The sequence below is a fragment of the Pimephales promelas genome, chromosome 16 (assembly GCF_988280905.1).
Source record: "Pimephales promelas chromosome 16, fPimPro1.hap1.1, whole genome shotgun sequence".
Taxonomy (NCBI): Eukaryota; Metazoa; Chordata; class Actinopteri; order Cypriniformes; family Leuciscidae; genus Pimephales; species Pimephales promelas.
This window is the reverse complement of record NC_142784.1, coordinates 27,182,361-27,202,851: the sequence shown is the minus strand read 5'-3', so window position 1 is coordinate 27,202,851 and position 20,491 is coordinate 27,182,361. Positions and strand designations below refer to the sequence as shown.

The following is a 20,491-nucleotide window of genomic DNA, read 5'->3' as shown; positions in this document are numbered from 1 at the left end:
ACGAAACTTTGCATGCTTCCTAACCATGTTAGGACACATATGCTCACCGATTTTTGTGAAGTTGTGCCTTTTTGGGGGGGATTTAGGGGCTTTTGACTGAATTTTGCCACAGACCACTATCTAAATGAGCCTGTTACAGCCAACCAAATGCAAAATTTCAACTTTTTTTCGATAATTATTGATCTAGAGAGTCCAGAGAATAGGCCTAGACTGGTTTGGTCCCGATCGGGCAAAAAACCAGGGACTAGTTCGCAAAAGTGGGTTTTGGACAAAAACCAAAATAACAAATTTATTTTTGCTCCAAATGGAAATCCGAGATATACATCTTGTCCGTCTTGAGTCAGGGATTACAGTGGTGTAAAAACATTGAAGCTAAGTCAAACGGTCTAGGAGTTATGAGCAATTTAGTACTTTTGGTTGCTGTAGCGCCACCTACGGGCCAATCGGGGTCATACTCTGATAGCTTCTCCACAATTCGAGGCCCTACCATCTGACAAAGTTTCACAGCTCCAGCCCTTACGGTTTGGGCTGCACGATGCGTTTTAGGGGATTTTTTTTTTCTTTCTAGCAAATACAATAGGTTTTCAGCACTTCGTGCCTGAACACCTAAATATAGAGAAAAGTCAGAGAGAGAGAGAGAGAGAGATGAAATTTTTCTTCCACAACCCCATTAATTCTCTAAATGAAACAGCATGCGTTGTGAAAATAAAACCACTGCTTTGTCATTTTTGGTGAGGTTATGCAAGAAAAACAGACAGGAACACAAATTTACTCAACCTCTTCAGGGAAAACTACTTCTGTCCAAACAGGGCTAGTGTAGATTTCAATGAGGAAACCGTTAAAAAACACAGCAGAGGATGTATTTGTAGAACTCTAAAGTGATACACTTTGTCCAGCCTAAACCAATCAAAATGTCCTCACACAGGCACAATTAATAGTCATCTAGCCAGGGTTATGTGATTACGGTGGCCATGAGGACAGAGGCCATTACAAGATTACATCTCAGTCTCACAGAGATTCCTGATGCCTCAGGATGGAGAGTAAAATTAGGCTGAATTTAATTATACAAGATCCACTGCAATATATTCTCCACTTTACTTAATGATACAGACCCTCTTTGGTCTTGAAAAAGCAACTTTGGATTTCAAAATAGGATTGTCAAATGACTTTAATCAAAATAATAACATAATATGCTGATTAATCAATTACATTAATCACATATATCAGTACTTAGTGAGAAAAGCCATATGAATTATAAAAAATGGATTTACTTTAATATAAATACTAGCCACATTCAGGAATTCTGTTACATCTCACAATAGATTTTCACACTGAAATAGGGTTGTGAATTATTATATTCACATAATTACACTTGTAATGGAATTTACATTAATGAATGGTAGTGTACTCTATTCCAGCCATGAGCTTGGTGTTTTTTGTGTGGGGGTTTGATTGGTCAAGTCTGTTTTTGTTCAAAGCTCTATAGCCTTTGGCCCTCAGCCAGACACTGTTAGGGTGTTGCTGACTTTCAAACATTTAAAATGTCAATCTATAACTGGACATTCCTATTATACCTGTTTTCGTTTCCCCTCTTGCCCTAGTATTGCTTTTGAATAACAGCGCCTTAGCGTGAGATTTATTCAATTTATAGTCTAAGCCATAATATGAGTGATAATGCTTAAATAAGCATGTCTGGAACATCATAAACAGATATGTGTTGGCAGAGCCTGGGTTAGTTTGAATTCAAATGAAACTGACACTATTTACTCTCTTTATAAACATTCCTAGTCTTTTTGTGCACTCTAAGAGCTCATTTGCATTTATAGGACCAGACACCAAACCGTGCATTTTTGCAAACCCTCAAAAAGTTACAACTTTAATATGCTATATAAAAGTATCTGTGGGGTATTTTGAACTAAAACTTCACCTACACACTCTGGGGACATCAGAGATTTATTTTACATCTTGTGAAAAGGGAATTATACCAACGCTTTAAAGGGGTGATGTACTGAGAAATCAAATCATAACGTCATTAGTTGACCTCAGACAACAATAAAAATAAACAGTTCATGACCCCTTTAATGTTTAAAGAACATTTAATGCCAAAATGTTGGTTTTTTTTTTAAAGGATAGAAGTGATTGCATAATATTTTCAGAGATAAAGTATGTTTAAGAGGTGCACACTTCATCAAATTTAATTAAAAAAAAAATAAAATAAAAACAAAATGAAATAATTAAACTAAATTCAAGAAATGATGGGAACCCCAATAAAATGTTTATGAAGTGCTTGACAGAACTAACAGTTAATGCATTAACTAACATGAACTTACCATGAGCAACATATTGTAACTGTATTTGTTAATCTTTGTTAAAGTTAGTTAATAAAAATACAGCTGTATATTGTTTGCTCATGTTACTTCATAGTGCATTAACTAATGTTAACGAATGCAATTTTTGATTTTAATAATGTATAAGTAAATGTTGAAATTAACATTAACAAAGATTAATAAATGCTGTAGGATTGCAGTTCATTATTGGCACATGTTAACTAGTTAACTAACAAATGAAACCTTATTGTAAATTAACAAAGACAAACCAGTTCACTTACCCGGACAGGAAAGTTGCATTTGCCCTTCCGTACAGCCTCTTCATCTGCTTGCCATTGGTGTGGCCGGCTGGCTTCCGGCACGTAGGTGGGCTTCTTCCTGCGCAGGCTCTGACGCAGCTTATTCATCTCCACGCTCTCAAACTCTCTGTTGCTGAGCACAAGAAAGAAGAGCACAAAATAGCCTTTACTTCACCTGAGCTTCCAAGTCCAACTGTTGAGTCAGAACACACACTAGCTGGGTGTCAACTGAATGTTGACATATCATAGAGATGCCAATGTTTCCAGTCATGCAGGATATTCAGGATGTAATCACTCTGATTTGGATCTCAAAAAAAAAAAATGCCACCAACATTATTTTCAGATTTCTTGATATTTTTCACTGAATTAAAATGGATTAAACGGAAATTGCAGAGAATGTTTTCACCTCGGACTTAAAAAACAATTACTTTGCCCTCAAGAGGGCTATTATTTATGTAACATAATTAGGTCATTCATTCTACCCTTATTTGCATTGGTAATTTCAAATTCTGATGCACAACACACAACAAAGCCAGGCCGCTCTGAAGAATGAATATATTTGAAGCTGTTTAGTCCAAGTTACGCATGTGCGTCAATACAAATTCCATTAAAGGGGTGATGAACTGAGAAATCAAATTTTCCTTGAGCTTTTGATATCTAAGAGGTTATCATATTATAAGAATATCCTGTAAGTTTCAGAACTGAAAACGCCCTTGTTAGTCCAATAAAATCTTTTATTTACACCAGCCTCTGAAAACGTCTCCTTTTGAAAAGTGGGAAACTATGACGTCGAAGGGGTTAAAACACCACCCCCGCAGAAGAAGATCAACGCCCACTTCAACACGGCCGGTTTAGCCCCGCCCACCGATTCGCGCATTACACGCATAGCTAAGTAGCCTAACATACATGCCTACCTCGTGATGACAAACCGGATCGATCTAACGAGCAATACAGAATATTGTGTGCAGTGCCTGGTTGTGGAAGTAGACAGTTGCTGCATAAGCTTTCTCTGGATTCCAGTAGGACTTCATGGATCAACTTTATTTTTAATGACGTTCCAGCTGATGAGGTAAAACATCGTCGTCTGTTCGCTTCATTTCACTGAGGATTGTTTTGTAAACAAGACTGTATTTGCAGACCGATTAAGAGTAAAGAACGTGCTGTGCCGTCTATATCGGATCTGACAGGAATTGTGCAACACACGGACTCTTGGTTGAACATGTATGGGCGAATCCGGTTGCCATTTGACAACATTGGACGTTTTCCCCCACATAGGAACGGGTGAGTGAAACTCATGATTATAATATGCAAAACTGTTATCCACTCACAGCATTGGGCGTTTATTTCCAAGTCTTCAGTGCGACACGCCCATAAAAACCGACCGTTTTTCAGGAAGGCTCACAACTTGGGTACAAAATAGCCTATTACTTATTCATTTTGACAGTTTTTGAATGCAAAAACCAAGCGAACGTCTTAAGTTGACCTCAGACAACAATATAATAACATTTTAAAAGCCAGTTCATGACCCCTTTAAGGAGAATTCACCTCAATTAATAAAATAGTTATCATTCTAATAGTTGAATACTGTAGGTATGCATTTTGCCAAATATCTTTTCCACAAAAGAAAATAAATCATGGTTTGTATTGACATTAGGCTGAATCAATGGGAAAAAATGTATTCTTTCAAATCCCTCTTACAATTCAACTTTACTAAAATCTCATACTATAAAATGAATTATTATTACCATCTTTTCACACGGTTCGGCATATCTTCTCCTTTAAAAGCTGTACACTTCCCACAGACTGTTGTACTGCGTTCTTCACACACGCCACACAACCACTTTTGCTTTTATAGCATCACGTCAGAGGCCAAAGGCTCACATTTCCCAAAGCCATGAAGTGTTACGGGTAACAGATGGCAGACATGGATTGGCGGAAGTACCACTATGTACGCCTGGCCCGAATCCTAAATGCCACGTAACACACCCACATATTCAAAGGAACACATGATTATATATGAGTGTGTTTTTTTTTAATAGCCCTGGCGTCTAAGTCTCCGGAGGCTTTACTCAGCTCTCGCTCTGGCACGCGCCTGTTGCTGAGCTTGACAGATCAGATCGGGGTCAGACACAGGATTCGCAGGACTGGCACCTGCCGTTCGTCCGGGTAGTGAGGCGGGAACGGGCAGCTGAATAAAGCGTATGGCATTTTTAATGAGGCAGCCGGACATTACAGTAACACCAGTACATTCCCAACAGGATGGTCTAGATGTTCTTGATCAAGATCAGTGAATGCTTTTGCAGGAGCTTCCGAGATTCTGCTATACTTTCGGGATTGATCTAATGGCTGAAAGGCAGCCAAAGCTGCAGAACAGCAGAGAGGGAGGAGAAGACATTCGCAGATAGAGAACAGGCCAAAAGCCAATGAGAGAAAGAGAAGAGACTTTATAAGGAGAAGAAAGAAGGAGCTTGAGATGTAGAAGGGGAGGGAGACAAGTGCTAAACACCCTCATTGAAACTTATTGAGGTCACAGTTTTAATGTGTGTCGCTCACACTGTGGAGCCAGTCATAAACGTCCTAACTGATGCAGGACCAGCGTCAAAACGAGACATTTTTTAAATCAGTTGCATGACATTGAGTTGTCTATTTGGTATTAGGCTGGTTTGAGGCTCACCTGACACCTGAGAGGTGCTTACAATAGATGTATTAATGTCCAAAAATAGCTGGATGGACTGTAACGGGGTCTCGAGACATGCATTTAAAAAAAGTTGGACCATTTTAAAACAGCATAAAATGTGATACAACAACCAAATATGTTTGTAGTAAGAAACAGGGAGACCCCGATATTAAAATTCTGGCAAATAGAGAATAATTTTTGTATTATGGCCAATAACCAGTCAGTGTAAGTTTATTATTATTTACAGTATAAATACTACTATTTACCATAATAGTAAATTATTATTATTTTGAATTAGCTTTTTTATATTTCTTTTTATTTAATAATTTTGTAATGTGCTTTTGCCATTTGTATAATTTTATCAAATGTTTATTTATAGCTTTGATTTGTTTTTATTTCAGTTTTTAGTCATTTTAGTACTTCAGCCTTAACTTATTTCAGTTAGTGGCCAACGTAGCATTTTTATTTTTTGTTCAGATGTCAAAGTTTTACTAATACTAATATCATTATTATTTCACTGTTTCAATTAGTTAACGATAACAACACGAAAATTCTTTACTCTTTTGTAAATACAAAAATCAAATCAATCCTTTGAAATAAGTGAATTTAGGTATCAGTCAGATTATAACATGTTACAATCTGTACATTATGTATGGTATAGAAATTCCCTCATGAAATGTAAAGATTTAACAGCATTTTTAAAGATTAACTTTAAGTGAGCATTTTGTTGATTACAAATTTGATCTAAATGTAATAATACAGAAAATGACAATGCACAAGTAAAAAGTTCAATATCGACCAATGCGGTACTAATCTTTAGTGTGTGTATGATTGACTGTTTACTTGAATAATAACTACTTAAAAAAACCTTGAGCAATGAATTTGTTTAAATGAAAATTCATTTCAATTTCTTAATGTTTAAACTTTATGTGAATATGTACATATCGGAAAATTACACCAGATTTGGTATATCGCCAACTTAATGGTGTCCTGACACTCATTAACACATACAGCAAAGAAAACAATTTGTTCTCGAGAGTTTCTTATGAGACCCGCCAGGGAAATTTCCAAAACATGCATGTGAAAGTCACACAACAGCCATAAGAGCAATCCAAGCCATTCCATGGAAATGATTTCATCACCAAATGAAAACCAGCTGGAGCAACATGGGTAGAGTGAACCAAGAAGACTAAACCAAACAACACTCAAGACTTACACAAAACATTTAGGAGAACACTTCTGTGTCTGTCTGATGGACCAATCATCTACCACATCAGATCCAAGGCTACATATAATAAAAATGATACATTTATATAACGGATAATCTTGGCTTCTCTGTAAAGCATATTAACTTATTTATTTAAAAAAAATCATAACATACTCATAGCAAAATCACACTGAAATACTTTTAAAGTAACAATAAGAACATTTTTAAAGATTATATTTCAGAAGACACTGCATGAGTTGAATCGACCACTTTAATGCTGTATTTTTTATGCTTTCGTGCCCTTTTTGGAACTTGAAGGAGAATGAAAATAGGCAAGTCAAGTCACATTTATTTATATAGCGCTTTTCACAATCCAGATTGTATCAAAGCAGCTTCACAGTGATAACATGAAAGTAGTACAACACAGATCAATAATATTGTTAAATATTAAATATTAAATATCCCCAACTAAGCAAGCCAAAAGCAAGGCAACAGTGGCAAGGAACCAAAACTCCATCAGATTGGATGGAGAAAAAAAACCTTGGGAGAACCCAGGCTCAGTCAGGGGCCAGTTCTCCTCTGGCTAACATTCAGAATAATGGATTCTCATATCACAATCATATGTGCCCAATCCTGCTCCTGCCGATCGACTGACCTGCACAGTTCATCTCAAACCCTAATCAAACACACCTGAAGCAACCAATTAAGGTCTTTAGGATCACATTCAGGTGTGTTTGATTAGGGTTGGAGATGAACTGTGCATGACAGTCAATGGACTATGTGCACGTTAGCATATGCTAGTTCCGGCTGCGAAACCGATATGGGGTGTCTAGTTTCCGGTATAGCCTGATGGACGACGTAGAGGATGTATGTTTCTCCAGATGTCTTGAACATTTGGCGAATATTACAGTCGATTATGTTCATCGACTGGCTAATGATTTTCCTCCAGCTCCCCAGAGCAAGAGTGAAGGGGTTTAAATATTACATTTCTCAGTATTTGCATCATTTTGAAGGGAACGTTAAGTCACAACAACATCCATGCTCAGACTGATCTCATGAAATTGCGTATGTATGACACGTATCACGTATTTTTGGCATGCTATCAACACGCATAATCTCTTTTCAGCGTGTTTATGAATACCGTTGACTTAACGTTATTATTGTATATATATATATATTAGGGGTGGCACGGTACATGAAAAAACACCCGAACCGTTCGGTTCGCTTGTCTCGGTTCGGAGCGCGTGTGCGTCTCACGGTTCGACGCATGCGCAATGTAACCTCGTGCACGTATGTGACGTGTGTTATCTTTTCGCGCGACATAAACTTGTTCGACTTGGACCGGCGCTCATCAATAACATCAATCTAGCGCGATTCGGCTCCGTATGCATTCATCACTTTCGCGGTATTTGATGTCATTACCGATCGCTCTGTGCAGCGCCGGTTCAAGTTAATAAACAAGCCAGTAAAGTGGAGTATGGAGCGCTGCAGGTCACGGCACGCGGAGAAATGGCAAGTGGGAGAGATGAGGGAGTTGGAGGATGCGCCAGCGTCGTATAAGTCTATGGTATAAGTCCGGTGTGTGGGAACATTTTGGATTTCATGTTATGATATTTTAATTTAACTACAGTGGCACTTTATGTATAGATAAGAGCTTCAGTCATACGTTTCCAAACCCTGCACTTTAATTTTAAGTGGAAAAAAGTACCCTCACATTTTGGGAATAGAAGCATTGTTGATACTGTTTTTGTGTTGAGGTTGAATTTCAATTTCACTTTATGTTTATGGCCTTTGCTATTGCTATAGCTTAATTATCTATAGGCAATGAGGTTTCATGTATATTGACATTTAAAAGACAGTGTTTTAAGAGTTCCTCTCTTTTTCTTTTAAAAGATAGAATTTTGGTAAGAGCTACAAAAGTTAGCAGTTGATACATGAAAGTTAATTTCTTTGTGTAAATAAGATTTATGTGATAAAAATGCACAAGTTCTTGTAGAGATAGTGATACACATTCTCCTTTTTTGCCAAATAAACAAAAAGCATGTCAATTTCTTCTCTCTCGCTGTATCTAAATCTGAGATGAAATCTAAAATTCAGTTTGTGCATGATTGCATGAATATAATATATATTTTTTAATACTGTATCCTAAAGTGTGGATAATTAAGCTATATATCACATGCTGAAGTACATTTCTGGAGTGTTAAAGATTAAAAGAAAAAATAACAAGAACCGTACAGAACCGAAAACCGTGACCCTAAAACCGTGATACAAACCGAACCGTGGGTTTTGTGAACCGTGCCACCCCTTATTATATATATATATATATATATATATATATATATATACACTGTGTGCAGAATTATTAGGCAAGTGAGTATTTTGACCATATCATCATGTTTATGCATTTTTTCCAACTCCAAGCTGTATAAACTTGAATGCTTATTGGATTTAAGCATTTCAGGTGATGTGTTTTTGTGTAATGAGGGAGGGTGTGGCCTAATGAGAAAAAACACCCTATATCAGGTGTGCATAATTATTAGGCAGCTTCTTTTCCTCAGGCAAAATGGGCCAAAAAGGGATTTAACTGACTTAGAAAAGTCAAAAATTGTAAAAAGTCTTTCAGAAGGATGCAGTACTCTAGAAATTGCTAAGATATTGGGGCGTGATCACAGAACCATCAAACGTTTTGTAGCAAAACCTCAACAGAGTCGCAAGAAACGTGTTGAGAAAAAAAAAACGCAAATTAACTTCCAAAGATTTGAGAAGAATCAAACGTGAAGTGACCAGGAACCCATTATCCTCCAGTGCGGTCATATTTCAGAACTGCAACCTACCTGGAGTGCCCAGAAGTACAAGGTGTTCAGTGCTCAGAGACATGGCCATGGTAAGGAAGGCTGAAATCCGACCTCCACTGAACAAGAAACATAAGTTGAAACATCAAGACTGGGCCAGGAAATATCTGAAGACAGATTTTTCAAAGGTTTTATGGACTGATGACTGATGAGATGAGAGTGACTCGAGACGGACCAGATGGATGGGCCCGTGGCTGGATCAGTAATGGGCACAGAGCTCCACTTCGACTCAGACGACAGCAAGGTGGAGGTGGGGTAATGGTATGGGCTGGTATTATTAAAGATGAGCTAGTTGGCCCTTTTCGGGTTGAAAATGGACTCAAAATAAACTCCCAAACCTACTGCCAGTTTTTAGAAGATACTTTCTTCAAGCCCATGATGAAGTCCATGATTTTTATGCAGGACAATGCTCCATCGCATGCATCAAAGTACTCCACTGCGTGGCTAGCCAGTAAAGGCCTTAAAGATGAAAGAATTATGACATGGCCCCCTTCGTCACCTGATTTAAACCCTATTGAGAACTTGTGGGCCCTTCTTAAACGGGAGATTTACCGTGAAGGAAAACAGTACACCTCTCTGAACAGTGTATGGGAGGCTGTGGTGGCTGCTGCACAAAAAGTTGATCATCAACAGATCAAGAAACTGGCAGACTCCATGAATGGAAGGCTTGTAACTGTTATTGAAAAGAAGGGTGGCTATATTGGTCACTGATCTTTTTTTAAATGTTAGAAATGTTTATTTGTAAACTGAGTTGTTTGTTTCTGTAATTCTCACTTTAACAGATTAAAATAAACTGTTGTTTATTAAAAAAAAAGTGAGAAGGGAACATTTTCATTTTGCTGCGTAATAATTCTGCACACTAAGAGTTGCCTAATAATTGTGCACACAGATATTCTCCTAAGAAAGCCAAAACCTCACTTTCGCTTTCTTAAATATTCAGGATTGAGGGTTTATTAATGTTTTGGATTGACTGAGAGCACATTATTTGTTCAATAATAAAATTAATCCTCAAAAATACAACTTGCCTAATAATTTTGCACACAGTGTATATATATATATATATATATATATATATATATAGTATATATATATACACAGTGTATATATAGCATATGACCTACCTCAACCCCAACCTACCCGTCACTCCTACCATCCTAGGAAAAAATAAATATCGCTCCCCAGATATAGATCTACATTTTGTTTTGTTTCGCTCGGACATTTGACGGCGTGTACATACGCGGTACACGTGGAATCACTCGGACATTAATGTTGCCATGCTACGTGCTCAAGCTATGCGATTTGGTAACTGTTATATCTCTATATACATTATAAAATGCGAAATCATGCGTTAGAAAGTGCATTTTCCAGAACAGTTTGTGTTGGCCATTGTTTTGTTTATGATGTTCAGAGGCTATGTTGTTGACAACCACTATCTATATAGAATGTCATATAGATCAGTGTTAACAACCACTATACATGTCATACAGGGAGTAAAGGTATCCGACGTTGGTTTGTTCGTTATCAAGTTAGGCTGTTTAACACATATTAGGCTGTTCACACATATTTCTAAACAGGTCTCCCTTGCAAAATAGGTTCTAAACCCAGGGGCATCTCCTGGTTAAAGGGTATAATATAATAAATAATTAGTAGCCTAAAAACTTCCTTCTAGTTGTCATGGATACGCAACGCTCCACTCTGTAAAGCGACTGCTTGGGTGCGGTGACAAAATGTGAAATATCGTTTACTTTTCACAATGCAGCAGCGCCTGGCTCCACCCAAATATGAGTGAAAACTGTGTTGGTTGACTTGACAATGAACAAACGAACATAGTTTTAGACAAATATATTTAGATAGCTAAGCTTTAGATAGCCGGTCCACTGATGTAGGATGTAAACAACAGCAACCGGAACCGAAGTACCCAACATCCGCCCTCAAGGCGGAAGTTAGCATTTTTCTCGTGCACAGTGTCAATCGCCAGGAGCAGGATTGGGCACCCCTGACAGAAGCAGTGAAGGGGCTAAAACCTCACTTATGCTTCAGTGAGCATCAGGTGCAACTAACAAATCAAAAGGGCTAGCAAGAGGCTCAGAATCTACAAAACACCATCCTAAACTCCCCTACGGCATCTCAGGACTGTAGAGATACCGAGGAGGCAAAGGCTGCAGTATGACTCTCACTACAGTATATGGAGGCGGCTTTTGTCTCATTACTGCTAAAATCAATGCTCTCAGCGCAACCGCAGCTGCCTGCACTCATTTTAGAGACACCGTGGGTGGACAGTGTAATGGAGGCTTTTTGGGTGCTTTTGAAAAAGCGAGTAATTGTAGCATGACACTCCAGTCTCTTACGGTAGGCTGCGCTCAGGCCTCTTAACTGGTAGGCTCTTAATTGAGAGGATCGGGTGGAAAATAGTCACACAATTTATTTGTAAATTTTGAAAGAAAAAAAAATTATTCTGTCCTCATTATTTACTTGGCCTTTTATTGTTTCAAACATCTATGGAATATAAAAATACATTTTGTAGAATGTTACTGCTGCTCAGTGAAAATGAATGGTGATCAGGGGCTGTCAAGCTCCATAAAGGTCATATTTATGATACTTTTTTTTTCTTTTTGCAGAAATGCTTATTAATTAAATATCTATTTTTGACCGATACAATAAAAAAAAACTCAAATATCGGCTGATAACCGATATGTTTCCGATATCATGCATCTCTAAATTCAATATACACTAGTGTTTGGGGTCTTTTTGATTTTATTTATTCAGCTAAAACAGATTTATTTGATTAAACGTGGCATTTATAATGTCCATTTTAAATTTTTATTCAAAAAAATGCTATTCTTTTGAACTTTCTGTTCAGTGTTCATCAAAGAATCCTACATTTTCAACATTGATAATAATAAGAAAAGTTTCTTGAGTATCAAATCAGCATTTTCAAATGATTACTGAAGGATCATGTGACACTGAAGACTGGAATAATGATGCTGAAAATTCAGCTTTGATCACACATTATAAAATATATCAACATTGAAAATATATTTGTAATATTTCACAATATACTGTATTTTTGGACAAGTAACTGCAGCCTTGAAAGTTATGTCATATTTCATCAAATTAGAGACCACAGTCAAATAAGAGTGGTACTCATATTTCTGGAGTACAGATCTGCACACAAGTGACCCAGTTTTAGACCTTATAAACCCTGTTTGCAAATATTATCTGACCCAGGGAGCAATGTCGACTTGTTTCTCTGGCCATCTGTCACAGCTAGTCTAAAGAAGCCACACCATATCACACCTGCTCAGATTGAGGTTGCACTCACACACTACACCCACCCACACACGTCAGATCCAGCAGACGCAAGTAATCGTGTTTGCAGATGACGGGGAAAAGGGGTTGTTTATCCCAAGAGGAACAGGCCTGTGCTAATATCATCAGTACTGAAAGACAGTGACACAGTGACCATTTCACACTCACAGCCAGTGTGAATATGTGGGTCATTCAGGTTTGCAGTACACACTGTCGATTCAATCACGTAGGAGTTTTCGATCAGAATTCACTGGCATAAGCTGATGAATGTTGGTAGCACACAACCTAAACCAATGTCCTAGTAAAACAATCCTCCTACAAAATGTATGTCAGTGTGCAAGTTGCTTTAAAGAGTTAGACAGACAGCCGTGGGCTGTAATGCAGTGAGACAGCTAATTCAGAGACTGCCTAACCAACAAGGGCTTCTGAGGCTTTTCCCAAACCAAATTTTCCCTCAATCCACCACAGGCCGAAATCAAGCTCAATTTAAGAGGCATAATTATTATTTGGCATATTTCCGTTACTGTGCTGTTTATTTTTTATGGATATGTATGTTCTATGTAGAACATATATATATGAAAAGACAATCAATAAAGCAATCTTACTTAGATTTGCAATGAAAAAGAAGTAGCGGCAGAGCATCGGTTGTTGATTAGATTTAGAGATGTGGGAATCGCAGTCAAAAATTGAGCAAGCTTGCAGGGGTGGGGTTTATGCGGAATAAAGTACAAAGTACTTATGCGTATGAGTCAAAAAATAAACTGAAGAGAGAACAACACTAAACTATTGGACAAAGATTAATCTTTCTAGTACGAATATGTTCATGCACGCTATCATATCACGCTAGGATATGTTTTCAGCTCTAAGCAAATGCCTGTGTTCACTTCCAACAGGAAATTGGACTTAAATGATTGGAGAAATGGAGTTATGCAACAACGACAAAATTACAAGGTCAAAATTCAATCAAATGTAACACATACTGAATTAAAACTTATTTAATAATTTTTTCATTGAACAAAGACATTCAAAATGTATAAGATATTATCACAAGGCCTCCTATTTCCTTTTGAAGTAGTAGGACACTTTCGGGTTCATCGTCATCCTTGGTCTTCCTCAACACATGGCCACCTGAGGTAAATATTTTCTGATTGGAAACATTTATCGCACTCCCTAGACTCTCCCCGGGCCTACTGACCTTGAGCACAGAAAGAGGCATTATTCACAAGTTTCTTCTCACAGCATTTGTAGACTAAACTTGAAACATGAGAGACAAAAAAAGAGATAAAAGAGGCAATATATCTCAGTTACTTACATCTCCATATTTAACCGTCAAAATCTAACCCTTACATGTATGTGACCTGCTTGAAACAGTTCATCCCTAATATTCTCTAGAAGTGATTGTTTTGTCTTCCTCCTCTAATCCCTCTGTCAAGAAAGTGTCTGTTTTCAATATAAAGTGGTGTCAACAATAATCAATTCTGCAATGCGGGAAATGCACGATTCAGCATCGATGCGGCAAAGTGCCATAGTCGATTATGTCACTGTTTATTTTCTGGCCTTGGACAATAAAGTTTTGAAGTTTCAATTACTTCCGGGAGCAAAACAACAAAAATAAAGATTTGAAAGACACATGGGAAATTAGATAAGACTTACGCGGTGTGTAAAACCTGCCACACTAAAATCAAACACGTTGGCAATACAACTAACGTCACGATTCACGAACCATGTTGATCGTTCGCATCCTGAGTTGGCTTCAACAACAACACAAGAAGTCGACACATCCCAGCTGATGAAAATTTGTCTTTGTGTGCAGTAGAATTTTGATGCATCGCAATGCATTGGAGAATCGAATTGAATCGAATCGTTACCTGGTGAATCGTAATCGAATCGAATTGTGAGGGCAGTGCCAATGCACACCCCTAGTTGTAACTCGTGTAAGTTTAAATAAATGAATTGACCCTTTGCTAAGCCCGAAAACCACAACTGGCCGATCGTGTCTTAGCAACCGTAACTAGGCGCGGGAGGTCTGGCAAGCTTTCGAGCGAGGGAAACGTGCTGAAGCATTGCGCGTATGGATTGTGCAAATCTAATACCTGGTCTCCTAAAAGTTTGGAAGGGGGAGTGGAATTGTTTTCCTTCCCGAAAATCTAAAAGCCGAGGGGAGAAATGATGGGCGTGATCAAGCAGTGTGGGAGACTTACAACTAAATTTCTACAGGATAACCAAAAACACCTATTGATTGGAAATATTGACGGTTCTTTGGTCATAATCCATATATTTTAACTTAAAATAAGAAGATTAAAGACAAGACGGAGGCTCACTGACATACTTTAAAATATATTTCAGTGTTTTGTAAATCGACGGCCAACTAGTACCCCTAAGTTCGATCGCGGCTCTCCCAGTGTTAGTGTTATTTCAAAGATTTATGGCTATTTAAAAAACTAAATAAATGAAACACACAAGCTTTTATTGAATGTGCAGACTGGACAGACTGCAAGGAAAGAATGGCTAAAGGTCTTCTTGAGTCTTCACTTGAATTATTGATTTCGTTTATTTTGGGTGAAGGGCAGGACATTGAAAATAGCTCTGAGGTTCCTTTTTCAACAAAATGGCAACCAAGTACACAGTCTCTCATAGATTATCCAACATACAGTGGGTAGATTGACATCCAGGAGGTTTCAAGAGCTGAAGCTTGACCTTGTCTAGACAAGCATGTGTGATGCTCTTGAAGAATAACTCAACCTTGAGATAAAATTGAATACCTCGGTTTTCCAAAGCATTGCTGACCATTTTGAATGTTCGTAAAATATATTTTTGTCAAACAAAGATCTGCATGTATTGTCAGTTATCAGCTCAATCTAGCTTTAGTCCGGCTGATCCATCGTCTAAATAACCTTGGACTAGGGATTAGTCACGATGGTTGACTTGTCAATTAATGAAATTCAGTGGGCAACTGGAATGTGTTCCTGGGTCAATATAGTTGTTTGTTTTGAAGCAACATTCCCATCAACCAATCAGATAGGGTAAGGCTTAGGGAAGGGTTTGGGACTTCCTTACAATTCATAAATCCATAGGGAAAAATAAATAAAGGAAAACTGTAATATAATAAGATTATTTTTCTTACTCCATTAGAAATATTCATAGAATTATCTTAAAAATTAATATTAAATTAAAAAACCCACACAAAATGTTCTCTGTAAACAAATCCTAATAATGTACGTAAACCATTTTGCTTCTGAGGTAAATATGTTTTGTTTTACTCATTTTTATATATTTTTACTTTTTTCTTTAAGTGTCGAATGTTGTTCCAGGACAAACAAAAGATCATATCAAAATTCAAAGAAAATCGCTAATGGGTATGAAAAATAGGTAACACTTTATTTTAGGGTCCAATTCTCATTATTAAGTTGCTTATGAGCATGCATATTACTATATTGGCAGTTTATTGGTATTTACAAAGCACATATTAGTGCCTTATTCTGCATGATATTCTACTTCCCTTAATCCTACCCAATACCTAAACTTAACAACTACATACTAACTATTAATAAGCAGTAATTGGGAGTTTATTGAGGGGGAAAGTCCTAGTTAATAGTTAGTTAATAATTGGACCCTAATCTAAAGTCTTCTAATTCTCTGAAAACAAGTCTTCGTAGTTTTGTTATATATGTTTTAACCCGTTTACTGGGCTAATTTTCTTAGTGAAAATCATGATTCCTCATTCACAAATGTAGTGACCTAATTTACCTTCTGCATTTCATGTATGTAACCGTGTCCCTTTAAGGCCACCAGTAAGAGAAACTGATAGGTAGAGACATGAGAATCCTCTCAGTCCACTGCGTTCTCTGTAATGATGCCCTTCCAGGAGAGGAACATCAGACATGATCAGTCGTTAGTTTGTTTTCTGATCAACCAGCCTACAATGCATTTGATAACGGCAGAGAGCCACAACAACAAAGAAATCGAATAATAACCAGACAGATAAGTATCAGCTGATCTATTCAGTTGGTATATCAATTTATCTATTAATCTGAGCCATATGGAGGCTCATGCAGTTACTTCCTGTATAAGAGTATTAGCCAAACACAAGCCTTCAGAATAAGCTTGGTTACTAATCTGTAAGATGCACTGCCTGGTACAAATTAAAAGGGCCTATGTGTTTAGATAAACACAAATTTCACGGCATAAAGCAAAACATCCATTACCCTATTCCCGTGAGGCTAATTCTTCATCTGTAAATAGAAAAAAAAAAAAAAACTCACCTCCCCTCTTCCGTCTCATCCATGTCACTGCTGAAACTCATTTTAGACAGATAGCAGAAGACCAAAGCCAGGTAAAGTATCGAAATCGAACCACCGATGGTTTCGCAGTCAAAACTGACGCTTGAGGCAAAAAGCTGTTGAATATTCAGTACTGGGCTCCAAGAAAAGGAGGAAACCACACCTCCCCTTCAGAGATTAACTTGGAGGAGGCGACAATAACACATGTGCTCAGTCTCATCACCATATGTGTCCTCGCCTACAGAAACACGCGCAGACGCAGGGAGACATGCGAATTTGCCTCTGCAGCCTCTGAGGAACAAATCAACTTTTTGTCTTTCCACAACATAGACTGCGAGGGGAGGATGGAGAGCGAAAGATAGAGAGACAGGGAGGGGAGGGGAGAGAGAAACAGAGGAGGAGCGCGGGCGGAGGTGATTAGACCGGAGATGGTGATGACACACTTTCAGTCACCCATCTGCAGTGCCAGTTGTCTGTGTCGTTGCGTTTGTACTCTTGCTGTGTTCCTAAGCTGTACTCAGCTCTTTCCTTGGCATCGTTTCTACTCATAGAATAGCTAATGAAAAAAAGACAGTTTTGTTATTCTGATAGACTATTGAGGACAGAGCACACAGTACGTGCACATAGCATGCTTCCTATAAGCCTATTAATGCTTTAGTTATGAAGAATGACCTCAGTGCACTGGATACTGCTCAAGTATACTTGCGTAACAAAATGCCTTTCAAAATTGAAAAAGACATACTGCCTTTTTAGTTGTATTATTTATATTGCTTTTTATTGTTTTGTTACATTTTTCTTAACATTTATAGTAAAATACTTTTCTTTTTTACTTTTTGTTATTTTTGAGGAACCACTTTGAACAAAAATATTTACTTGAAGATTTTGGGTTAATAATAATAATGATTTAAAAACACATTCATCTTTTGGCTAAAACAATATTTAACCCCTTTTTAGTAAGTTTTATTTTTTAAATAAATTTAATTTTTTGTAAAGCTTTTTAAACTCACAAACTCCCTGCAGTTCCCTCATAAACCCCCAATTTTTATACGGATAAATAGCCTATGTTCCATATTTATCTATTTATTATTTGCAAAGGCACCACAATATCGCAACTACTACTGGATTTTCTGTGCCTCCAGCGGAAGAATTGTGAAGTAAAATGTAGACCATGCTTAAAGGTGCAATACGTAATTTCTCCAATGTTATTGGTAAAAACCAAAATTATTTTCAAACAGGTTTTCCAAAAACTGACACATCGTTTGGGTTTATAGTTAGTCCAAAAAATGCAAGGTCTGCACTCAAAAAATCTTTTACTATAGACAGGAGATAAAGTTCACAAACGTTTCGGCTGTTCGACTTCGTTTATGCGACAGTTTCACTTATTCTTAATAAAGAAAGCACGCTGCAGGTCTTCAGGTGACCATGATCATGATTAAACAATCAAATAATTAGTCCTCCTCAGACTCCAGTTTGAAATAGTGGCATAATGATTAAAAACTATCTTGAAACTATAAAATAAGTCCCGCCTCAAACTCACACCATTGGTTGAGCCAATCTTGCCATGATGCTCAAGCAACATTTTAAAAGCACAATAGTGTTTACTTTCCAACCTTACTTATTATTGTCTCTGCTCATTAAACTGGGATAGGAGAAAGTATTTTGAATTTGTTTACCCTACATTTTGTTGTACATGTGATAATAATTATGAAATGGCTCAATATATCCAAAGTCACTTGAACGCACATAATTAGGACTTACAAATTCACAGGACTTGAAGGCAGCATAACTGTTCCTTCAACTTCAGCCGTCTTGTGATGACTGTATAAAATCATCACGTCGCTGCACCGGGAGTCTCTTCGCCGGTCCGACTGGTGGAGCTTCCCTCTAGTGCTGAATTGATCACGCTCTGTTGATTGAACTTGTCCTAAATTCTCATGACCCAAATGAGGCTCCACCAGCAGGACTGGATCAATGTATTCACATGGACATTTAACCAGACTAATCATGTCTAGCATTTTGTAGCTGTTTTACCCAGAGGCAATAAAAAGAGGGGTCTTGAGCTCGAAAGAAAAAATCACATACAAAGTCTTGGAAAAGTATTTTGGTTGCTTCTAAAACAATTCGTAATTAATTTAAAATTTCACAGCACTTCATTCTACAACCACTTTGGGTTAGGAAACTCTCCAATTTAGATGGACTGACGCATAAATACACATTCCTATGCTATTAGATGTCTGTTGAAATTATAATTATGCTATATAGGAGGACATCATATGAATATAAACAGGCCTCTCGGCAAACATGCTTTCCGTTGCCAGTCTGTTAAAAAAGAGTCAATCAATGTGTCCTCCTCTCTCTAGAGGGTCAGTGAAAGCAGGGTCAGATTTATGTAGTTTGACTGTATGAGCCGCATACTAGATAGTGACAGAGTCACAATGATTCAGTGGCACATTGCCCTCTGCCTGCACTGAACAGCAACATGACAAATGCCTGTGTATCTTTACTGAGCCGTCAGAGGAGGATACATGATGTAAACTAATCTGTACAGCTGCATATACCACGACACAAGAGATCCACATTAAACAATCGCTCAGTTAAGAGTAAATTAATTCATTGTAATTTGTAATTTTATTTGAGAATGTCGTCATCAATGAATTGCAATTTTATTTCTTACAATACTGCAATATTACAATCTATTTTTACAATCAAAACTGATCCTATTTAATTTAACACATTCCTGGTCATATATTGTACAGAAATTATCACCTCACACTATTCCAAAGAGGAAAAAAATCTGTATGTGTAAACTTTTTTCAAATGTAATACTTTGGATGAATAAAAAATACTATACACATTTCTAATAATAAAATGTGACAAACTATAAACTTAGCCAAGATTACATTGAACATTAAAGGGTTAGTTCACGCAATCATCTTCAAAATAAGATTTTTTAAGACTTCTTCTTCAGACTTCTGTCCCTCCACTGACCGTCTATTCACCCAAACATTTAATGCTTTAAAAAGATTTTTTTTTTTAATTCTTAAAGTAATCCACATGAATCGAGCAGTTTAAACCATATCTTCTGATGGCTTCTGGGCTTTATAGATTCTCTCATGTCAAGCAAATATGTTTGACCTTCCATTCGCATAATTACGTATATGTGCTGAACAACGTTTATATGTAAACACCCAACAACCTGCCATTTCTCCGTATATATCGATCCTGAAATATCTGAAATGTTTCCAATACTCAAGTCATTTTCCACAGAGTAGATGCACGATACCTGCTCCGCTTGCTCACTTTCTCATCTCACGGACAGCGAGTTGACACACAAACCCGCCTCCTCTCACTCACTCATTTAATTTACTCCAGATGAATATTGTTGGTGTTACAAGGCTTGAATTTTGCGCGTATTGCGCATAATTTTACTCATTCCCGCACATTTTGTGCTTACACCCAATGTACTAAATTGAGCTCTTTTTAGCTGCTTATTGCGTTTAAACAGTCAAATACAAACACAAAATAATGTCAAAATACCGG

The 20,491-nt window shown here is 37.4% G+C and overlaps 1 protein-coding gene across 3 annotated transcripts in view; it reads right to left on the bottom strand.

The window, feature by feature from the left end:
• numbl (NUMB like endocytic adaptor protein) overlaps positions 1 to 20,491 on the bottom strand; it is a 52,512-nt gene that overhangs the window by 13,473 nt on the left and 18,548 nt on the right. Inside the window, exons 1-2 of one of the 3 annotated variants that reach the window (XM_039670897.2) lie at positions 16,934 to 17,270; positions 2,609 to 2,759 (exon numbers count right to left, since the gene is read on the bottom strand). In XM_039670897.2, coding sequence (XP_039526831.2) covers positions 2,609 to 2,759; positions 16,934 to 16,974 — 192 coding nt within the window. In that variant the 5' untranslated portion in view covers positions 16,975 to 17,270. Of the gene's footprint in view, positions 1 to 2,608; positions 2,760 to 4,371; positions 4,457 to 16,933; positions 17,271 to 20,491 lie in introns of those variants that run through there. The other 2 variants (XM_039670898.2, XM_039670899.2) reach the window with 2 other exon arrangements.